This window comes from Ostrinia nubilalis, chromosome 4, assembly GCF_963855985.1.
Source record: "Ostrinia nubilalis chromosome 4, ilOstNubi1.1, whole genome shotgun sequence".
Taxonomy (NCBI): Eukaryota; Metazoa; Arthropoda; class Insecta; order Lepidoptera; family Crambidae; genus Ostrinia; species Ostrinia nubilalis.
The window spans coordinates 4,452,109-4,462,155 of NC_087091.1; the positions used below are offsets into that span (position 1 = coordinate 4,452,109).

General features: G+C 38.4%; 1 protein-coding gene across 1 annotated transcript; it reads left to right on the forward strand.

Annotated features, from left to right (window-relative positions):
• Window positions 1–1,448: 1,448 nt before the first annotated feature.
• On the forward strand, window positions 1,449–4,863 carry LOC135071442 (mucin-2-like). Its single transcript, XM_063965234.1, has 5 exons — window positions 1,449–1,560; window positions 2,021–2,896; window positions 3,011–4,321; window positions 4,409–4,627; window positions 4,712–4,863. The coding sequence occupies exons 1-5, from the start codon at window positions 1,503–1,505 to the stop codon at window positions 4,762–4,764; spliced, it is 2,517 nt and encodes an 838-aa protein (XP_063821304.1). The 5' UTR covers window positions 1,449–1,502; the 3' UTR covers window positions 4,765–4,863.
• The last annotated feature ends 5,184 nt before the right edge of the window (window positions 4,864–10,047 follow it).

Consider the following 10,047-nt stretch of genomic DNA (forward strand, 5'->3'; position numbering starts at 1 on the left):
TCAGGTAGAATTTCAAAGGCCGTAATGTATACAGGGTGTTTAAAAGGCCACAAAGTTACAAAGGGAAAATGTGTAAAATCCAGACTTATATTTTAGTTTGTTTTTTTACTTAATTTATCAGAGCAGAAATCATCATTTACTCGTAGAAACAAAACTTGATTACGAATAATGACAATTTCATAGGAAAAGAAATTGTAGAAAAAAAGAAATAAAGATCAGATTTTGTCATAGCCAACTATGTACTTCATCATGATCATTTCAGCCATAACACGTCCACTTCTGAACATAGGCCTCCCCCAATGTTTCCCAGATTTACCGGTTGGGAGCGGCCTGCATCTAGCCAACTACTTATGGTTAAGAAACTGACATACGGTCTAATCTTCTATCTAAACTTTTATGACTCAATAATGAGCGCCCGTTGCTTAAATTATGTAGAAAGCCTTGAAGGTCAGGTCACCTATTGTCTAGTGGAGCTGGTGGACCAGCAGAGTTCTTCCGAAAAACTTTGCACCCTGTATGTAAATACGCCTTAGCATGATGAAAACGAAAAAAACCTTATATTTATTGAACCGTAAATAAACAGAAACACATGAGAGCACATTTCATCTCAGAATAAGTCAGTTTGAAAAACTGATAAAGAAGACGTACCTACGTATTCATTGTAATTCGGCCCAGATTGTGTTCATACAAGCTTATGTTAAGGCGAAAATTGAAGAAAATTCTTCTAACAAATGTTTTGTACTTTGCTTAGCCTGACTCTTTTGCTCGCATGAATTTTGTTTTGTCAATGCCTATCAGAATAATATGAAAAGCTTCTAAGACATAGGTACATGTTGTTCAGAATAAAAAATATGCCACAGTGAAACTACAAAAGTTTCAAGACAAGTCACTTATAAACACGAAATAAAATCATTATAAATAAAATAAAAGGTATTTATTTCAGGCATAGCCCATAAAAGTGTGTTTGTTGCCAATTATGTATCTTAAAAAAATTGAAGAAGCCGATAGGCAGTTACCTCAAGGACTCGAACCAAGAGCCCCGATTACTTCAGAACAGTTGACGTCAGCTGTTTTGACCAATCGTATCGCAGAATCGAAGAAGCGCGTCTGTATTAGAGACGTTAAAAATAAGCGTAATCGGGGCTCTGAACCTACAACTACTAGAAAGTATTTAGTCCTTTGCATGTTTCAACTTAACACTGTTCTGCTCTATCTTTTCCTTTAAAATTAAAAATTACTGTGGAAATACCATACCACTTAATTCCTTTGTTACACTTTGTACGTTAATACTACGCACATTTCGCAACGTTGTCTCATACAAATAGGTCCTAATTTTTCATGTCGTCATTTTCTGCGTATATTCGTTGATCAAAGTGAATAATGTCGAAAACAATAGCGGTTTGTATGAACAGCTTTTTCGTATTGTTTACTTTAAAACACGCTTTTATAATAATGTAGGTGTTTGCGGGAACAGTATAGTGTAAACCGGTGTAGATGTCACCATGAAGGCTCAAGTGATATTTTATAGCGCTCTAATAGCGTCTTTTTTGGATCTTGTAGGTGAGTTAAGTGCATTTTAATTCCTGATTTTGGGAAATATCTAGTTAAAAATTTAAAATGTTTGTGTAGAATTTAGCAGTGATTGTTACTTTAATTTATTGTCCCTTGAAACAAACATGAGGCCTCTTTATTTTTTTGCGCAGAATTCTACACAAGTGTGTCTTTTATACGAGCGTAGTTACGAGTATTTTTTCTATTTTATAATTTTTTCTTCGCATATTTGTACGATTACACTTAGGCTGAGATGCACTACCTAACTTTAACCGCAACTATAACTATAACCGGTTGATTTTTGTATGGAGTTTGTCAGATTTTGACTTTTGTTAAAGTTAAAGTAAGATATGATGCAACCCAGCCTTAGTAATCTATAAAATAGTTTTTTTTAGCATTTTTATAGTGAAGCACAGAGTTATATTTTTAGTTTCCTTTTTCCTGATTTAATGTTGCTGTTTTCTTTCAGCTTCTTTACCTTACGCCGCAGATTTGCAAAGATACTCACATCCTTACCAATCGAGGTCATCTTACCTGCCCCAGCCGCAGTACCAAAATGTAGGTCAACGCCACTATGATGGGTATAACAATCATTACCAACTACCCCAAGAACAAGAACTACCAAGAATCCACCAGGATCATGTATTTGCGAACGAACAACATTACTTGAACAACGCCCCTCCACAGATCCAGCCTGAAATAACTAATGAAAGATACGTTAACCAACAAAAACTACCAAACCCATACTATGCTCATAATGTTCCACAACAACACTACCAAGACAATAATTGGAGGGGACCAAACCATCAAGTCAACGAAAACCAGCACCTTAATGTCGTTTATCCAGAAGTTTCTGAGGGCCAACAGCATCATAACTATCCGCAACCAGTTATCCAACACAGATACCCAGAAAGTGTAAGGCACGACGACAGAGTACTGCCAAGTCCTGTGGAACATTCTTATTATCTACCAAGTGGAGGTAACTTACCGTACGAAGAAAAAATTCCAGTACAAATTCCACCCAAGAAAGTACATGGCAACCAATTGTCGCCTGTCGAACATTTACAAAAACCACACGGTCTTTCTGAGATACTGGCTCAGTTGTTTTCACCGCCTATGCCTTCATTTCCAGCCCATAGCGTTAATTCAAATAACGATGGCGTAAAACCAGTTGATAATAATCTTCTTCGAGCAGAACCGGTCCAAGAACACGAAATCCCGGTAATACCCCCTCCCCCTACACCCCCTCAAATTGAAAATGGAACTCCATTAAGCGCCAGTGAACGGCAATTGGCAACGGCAGGTAACCCTGTGGAGCAAACACCAGTTCCTGAAACACAAAAAAGTGAGTAGAATCATGTTTTATTTGATAAAACAGCTGTCAATGATGACCGTGCATAAAGATATATTTACGCTTCATTTTATGCCATGACATGACTCATTTATTTTTTTGTTTCAGAACCAAATGCTGAAAAAGTATTTTCTGACCCCAGAATTCAAAACGTTTTATCTAACACTAAACATATAAAACGTTATTTAGTTATTCATCCAGATGGGAGAATAGAGCATGTGGATAAATTGGAAACTGTGGCAAAGGACCATCCAAATTACATTTTAGTCAACGCTGGGGACATCGTACCAACTACTGGCAAAAATGGAACCGTAGAAAATAATGCTGTACCTTCACCTTCTAAACCTGTTGAAGAAAAAACTCTGCCTACAAATGCACAATCAGTGCCAAAGAATAAAACAGTAGAAGTCACACCCATTAACAAACCATCTACGGTAAAAGCCGAGGCAATAATTCAACCACCATCAGCACCTGAGGCTGTTTCTACGACTACACCAGCTCCTCTACCATCATCTACTGCATCATCAGCACCTACAAGTACCCCTGCTATAGTTGTTGCAACAGTTGGCCCTGCTACAAATGCATCAATTGCTGCTCCTACTACAAATGCACCAATTGCTGCTCCTACTACAAATGCACCAATTGCTGCTCCTACTACAAATGCACCAACAACTGTTCCTAGTAAAAACGCACCAACGACTGTCTCTGCTTCCAACGTAACAACTACTACACCTGCGCCTTCTGTACCTGCCCCTCAAGCAGCAGCTAGCGTGGTTGTATCCACTGCTCCTGTCTCTTCACCTAAAGCCACTGTGCCTGCCTCTATACCTCAAACTAGTACATCTGCATCTCCAAAAAATAGTACAACAGTGCCAACATCAACTCCGAAAAATATTAAACCATCCGACTTAGAAATTAAAAAAGAAGTCTTACCATCAGGTGTAAACAATAACACGGAACTAGTTCCTAACAATCCGCAAAAGACTGTACCAAATAAAACAATTGGAGTTACTCCAACAACTCCTGATTTAATGAGTTTTACTTTTGCTATGTTAAAAGCGCTGGCTCCAACTAATAGTCCTCCAAAACCAACTTCAGGTAGTACTCCTAAACCTACTACAGAAAGTACACCTGCTCAAACTTCTGCTGGAAATAAGGAACAAGTTACTCCAACTCCTGCACCAATCATTGTTTCAACTCCACAACCTAATGTTGAGCAAAGTACGCCAGTGAAAGTTTTGGAAATTGTGGATCCAGAAGATTCTAATAATAGTACTCAGGCGCCACTTGTAGTGCCAGTTCTATACGATCCGACTGAAGAGGTAGAAGAACCTAGCATAGATCAATATATCCTGGATACTGCTAGCGACAACGTTACACCAAATCCCGGTGAGAATGTTCCTGATTTAGGTGGTTCAAGTAAGTAATATTAATTGGTTCCAAAAGATTCATACGTCACATAAAAACAGAAATTGTTATTTAATTTTGTTTTTTTTTTCTTCACAGATATCGTGGCTAAAGTACCTCACGACCCAGTTGTTTGGTTCCGCACCTCGGATCCAAACTTTTGGCGTAAAATATCTGACAAACATCCCGGATTTGACATAGTATACTTCTTCCAAATCCATAACAAACCGAAGGTTCTTCACGACACCAAAAAAACGGTGTTCGCAAACGGAACTGTTTTGGAAGAGATTACTGAAACCTCGTACGACTATGAAGGCGGTAAGTTGACTTGAAACTTTTGTAAAATAAGAAATTAATTTTTCATATGGATCAAGTGTATGAAGATGATTTTGTTTGTTACAGCTGACCCCAAAGTAAAGAAAACCACCACACTGAAAAATCCTGAGCAGCCTTGACAGGAATTCAAAGATGTTATCCTTTATCGTATTTATTAATTAATATTAATATTACCTAAGATTCAGTGCCTCATTATATTTTATAAATAAAACATTTTACTTGAGACTTACTAAGCGCTACCTTAAAATTCACGATGGCGAATTTAGAAAATGTAAACAATCTAAAATTCTATTTACTTTTCCAATTTTGTAACCGACTTCGTGGCAACATAAGCATTTCCCACAAAATGGTATAAAACAAACACTATTCATACTGCGTAACAACAACTGGAAACGTTTACGAAAATTAAGTAAATATGTAGATTTGCGAACTCGCAAATTCGCAATTGCTTCGATAAATTTCCCAGGATGGAAATACGCTTTTGTAGAATCGTCAATAAGGGTTGTTTTAATGTTGATGACGTTGCTAAAAATCCAGGGCACTTTTTACGAATGTCGATTGTTTCACGCTGAAAATAAAAGGCACATAGGATTGTTCAGAATATCTGCATTCACCTTCGAATAAAATCAAAATCAAAAATCAAAAATATTTATTCAGTTTAGACCACAAGTGGCACTTATGAACGTCAAAATGTAGTAAAAAAGAAAAAAGAAAAGGTAGCCCTTATGGGGCACTTTACATGTCTCCTTATCTTTTGGGCCCTACCAGCGCTTCGAGACAAACATATGGCAAGTGCTGAGAAGAAACGCCGGAACAAACTCAGTCACCACTAATTGCCAGGAATTATCTAACGGTAAGAAGAATAACCAAATTCAAGTACATAAAATATGTGCAGACTGAACTGGCCACGCATCCTTGTCATCAATATAGTCTCGAACCATCAAAAAGTTTATTATCCAGTTTGATAAATTGTATTTACCGTATCAAAACTACAATCACACTCTATTCCCTTTTTAAACCACGCGATATCATATTTTTTAGAACTAATCTTGTAAAGTAATTACATATTTGTGTGAAATTGTCCAAAGATTTATTATTTATTATTATTATTATGTTTGTACGCTTTGGAGCTCACGGGTCAAAAGTGGCCCGGTCCTTTATAAGGCTTGCGTGGGGATACAGATCCAACACGTAGAGGCCGTTTTAAGCGCAAAATAATCGACAAAAGTGAAAGTGGTGCACATGCTGGATCTAGTCTCTGACTATATCATGGGATGTAGCCAGAGACCATCCCCAGCCTGTGCACAGGAGCTATTGCAGTTATTGAAGAATGGACTAGGGTTATGGATGAAGGATGGAGGGACTGGTTACTGGGCTATAGATGGAGACTACGGGACACCTGCCTGGTTCATAGTCTCTGACTGAAAAAATGGCAGGCGGTGACTAGCCAGCGACTAAATGGGCCCCCCCTGGCGTCATGAGTCGTATAGACCGGACTGAGGGGCAACATTGGCGTCTGCCAGCTCAGGGGTGTAGAGAGGTGTGCTGCGCTTTCTCCGAGGTTACTCGCGGCGTTATGCCCTTTAACACTTCCACCCCTGGAGCATATAGCTCTAGCGACTCCACTCTGGCCGGCCGGTTAAGGCAAGCCAGAGGTGAAAGTCCTGCAGACCCTCTCGGATTCCACTTCGGCAAGCCGAAGACGAGGGTCTTGACCGACTCTCGGGAGCACTCGGATTAACAACTGGCCCCGTGGTGTCGCTACTCACCAACAGCTCGCCACAAAGCTGCCCTTATTATTATTTATCAATTTACAATTATTATGATTTTAAAAACTTTTACTTGTGTTGTTACCGAAAATCTTTACAAAAACTTAGCATGGCTTATTTACACTGCCTGGCGATTGAAAGAGGCCACTCTTTCGTTTGTTAGCACAGTAATAACGTCACTTAATCACCTATATCTTGTTTCACACAAAGAAAACAGATTGCTACAAACGTAGTTTGTTTAATAGAGACAAAAGAATTCGTTAAGTGCATACACAAATTGTTCTAGCACAAAAGCGCCTTTGTGTATTCGTGTGATTGCTACGGCTATCCAAATATGGGTGTCATAATTTATTTCACGTATGGTTCTTTGTTTCGTGGTATAGTCTAATTTTCATTTTGACCCAATAATGATTTGGGATTTCTGTTGGTTTTTACACTTTTAATTAAATCGAAAAGTGGAAATTCCTATTTAATTGGCTGTTGTTTTATCTTTACTCGACTAAGGTCCGATTCGACCAAACTTATCCGAGAATATAACTGGCACATTGACAGTTTCAATATGGGAAATATGTCAAAACTGACGATTTATTCTGAGATTAATATTTAGTTTTACTCTTGTTTGGTCGAATTCATCCTTAAGGGATCAATATAATTAAGTGTATAATAAATGTCTCTATAATTGGTGAAACAAGTTAGTCCCAAATACGAACATCGCTAAGCAGACATGAATATTTAAAAAGAAGGTTCTATACTCGTTTTCAGACTTTATGTAGTTATTATAGTATGAAGGCCTTATAATGAAGGCAGATAAAGTTTTTGATAATTCTCTCAAATTGGCCTTCCGTTTCTCAAAGACACACCTACTAACCTTTTTTAAATGAGACGTAGATTTTTTAAGCCGATTAAAACGCAAAAGGGTTTTATTTTGAAACAAATCTGAAAATTCTATTTAAAGTTTTGACTGTGGTTACTGTATTTGGAAAAGTTCTTACGCCAATTTAACATGAACTCGTTAATACTAATTATTTTCCACGTCAATCGAAGTTACCATTACTGAAATAATCATATCTGTTTGTCATCAAAGTCAAACATAAAGTTGACGTCCGTTAATACCAGGTTCATTACCAAGCAATCGGTTAATTCTCTGAATTAATTAATTTGTGTATTGTTCTTAATTCGTCGTGGTTTGATGACAGTAATGGCTTTTGTATTATTAATTGCGCAATATGTCTGACGAGTGATGTTTTTGGGGATTTAATTAAGGCTCGTGTTCTTCGGGCCAATCAGCGGAGGTAAGTCTTATTGTATTTTTCAATAATGATAAAATGTGGAAGGGTAGTTATTGAGCAAGCAATTTTTGAATCATCATCATTTCAGCTGACGTGAAAAAAAACTCTCAGGGACGTCCACTGCTGAACATAGGCCTCCTCCAATGACTTCCACAATGACTGGTTGGCAGCGCCTTGCATCCAGCGCCTTCCTGCTACCTTTATGAGGTCGTCGGTCCACCTTGTGGGTGGACGTCCTTCGCTGCGCTTTCCGATATGTGAACTCCTCTCCAGAACCTTGCTGCCCCATCGGCCGTCAGTTCTGCGTACATCATACCTGCCCTGCCGATTACCACTTCAGTTTGCTAATTCGTCGAGTGTTATGAGCCCAGCTCATATGAAATTCAAAATCATTATCAAGTGTACATTGGGTCATAAATTCAACTTAAAACTTAATCATAATTAACATATTATAGATTAGGAAATCTCACTTATAACCTTCCCCTTAAACAAGTCAAAGGTTGTGACTATGCTGATTATAAGTGCTTGAGATAATCACTCTTCTATTTGTCCCTTGCGGGGTCAGAACCTGCTACCGCAGTTGGGGCAGTTGGTTAATTATAGGAACTTTGAATTAGTTTGGTGACCGCGCTCTCGACGCCAACTTCAGTCTTTATTATTAACTAGCGGCCGCCCGCGACTTCGTACGCGTGGATCCCGTTTTACTCCCTTCATCTATCTTACGCGGTTTAGATTTTTTCATACAAATGTTTTTTCCCGCTAACTCCCGTTCCCGTGGGAATTTTGCAATATCCTGTTGTAACTAAGCTTTAAGTTTACTAAGGTACCTGCATGCCAAATTTCAAGCGTCTAACTTAAGCGGTTTAGATTTTTCATACAAAAGGATTTTCCCGCTAATTCTCGTTCCCGTGGGAATTTCGGGAATTCCTTGTTGTAACTAAGCTTTAAGTTTACTTAGGTACCTGCATGCCAAATTTCAAGCGTCTAACTTAAGCGGTTTACATATTTCATAAAAAAGGATTTTCCCGCTAATTCCTGTTCCCGTGGGAATTCCTAAGTATACTGTAACCTGCCCAGGAGTATGAAGAATAATTGTACCAAGTTTCGTTAAAATCCGTCGAGTAGTTTTTGTTTCTATAAGGAACATACAGACAGACAGACGGACAAAAATTGTACTGATTGCATTTTTGGCATCAGTATCGATCACTAATCACCCCCTGATAGTTATTTTGAAAATATATTTCATGTACAGAATTGACCTCTCTACAGATTTATTATAAGTATAGATAGCTCTACCGTTGACTCATTTGCGTAGATTTCATAAAAGTAGCCATACAAGTTATAGTCTGGTCTGTGAGCACGCAGAATTTTGTCCAATGACCCCAAGCTACCCATCCTTTTTTTTTAAGGGAAGCTTGAGGAGCTTTTCCAGCTTCACCGGGCAGAGTGGCGAGTACAGAAGGTACTCTAGCCGTTTGGCGATCGTTGGTGCGCGTGCCAAAATTCTACGTGCTCACAGACCGGGCTTTAGATTTGCTTGCTAAGTGCAGTTTCATCGAGACCCATCCAGTAGTTTTGACGTGAAGGCACTCAAGGCACACACAACTATTCAATCCCAAAAACCTCTACAACCAAATAAGGAAAATACAACGAAAAATGTAAGTATTTGGAAATACTATTAAGGGTAAATAGATCTTGTGTATTTCCTTGAATAATAGATATTTATACAGTAACAGTAACAACATTAAGTATTATTTTAACCTCAAATAAATGTAGGTAAATAGTTTTCGCAATTGATATTAGTAATAAGTAGCCAACTGAATAAAGTTCTAGATGTATTCTATGGTTCTATAGCTACAATATAATTTAATTTATGTTAAAATTATAAAAGAGTAGTTCTATCTTTTTGCAAACAGGACACGCTGTCACCCGTATTCACAAACGATGCTTGCTTAAGTGAAGCAGCAAATCGAAACACAGCGTTGAATAGAGCTCTGTGATTGGTTCGTGTGCGTCCACGCGCACTGTGAGACATCATAGTAATGTTTGTGAATACGGGCGTGTGTCCCATAAACATAGTGAAAAATGTGCAGAGATCACGAAACGGACGAAACGTCTCTACCCTCAATGTCTGCGGACCTAATGAACAAACGCTTTGGCTACCCTCTAGACCCAAACGTATCCAATCATAATAACTCTCCCAAATGATAATACACTGTCCAATGTTGCAGGATCGGACAGGACGAATTGTGACGTAGCGGCGATATACTTAGCGTATTATGTGTCCCTGAAAAGTTTGTTTTGAAGGGCCCTTCCCCACGACAATATCCTGCATTACTGGACT

Excerpts from the sequence above, each read along its gene's own strand:
- LOC135071442 (XM_063965234.1), top strand. The coding sequence starts at position 1,503 with ATGAAGGCTCAAGTGATATTTTATAGCGCTCTAATAGCGTCTTTTTTG. Across the intron at positions 4,322-4,408 it reads TCCTGATTTAGGTGGTTCAA|ATATCGTGGCTAAAGTACCT; the intron begins GTAAGTAATATT and ends TTTTCTTCACAG. Across the intron at positions 4,628-4,711 it reads CTCGTACGACTATGAAGGCG|CTGACCCCAAAGTAAAGAAA; the intron begins GTAAGTTGACTT and ends TGTTTGTTACAG.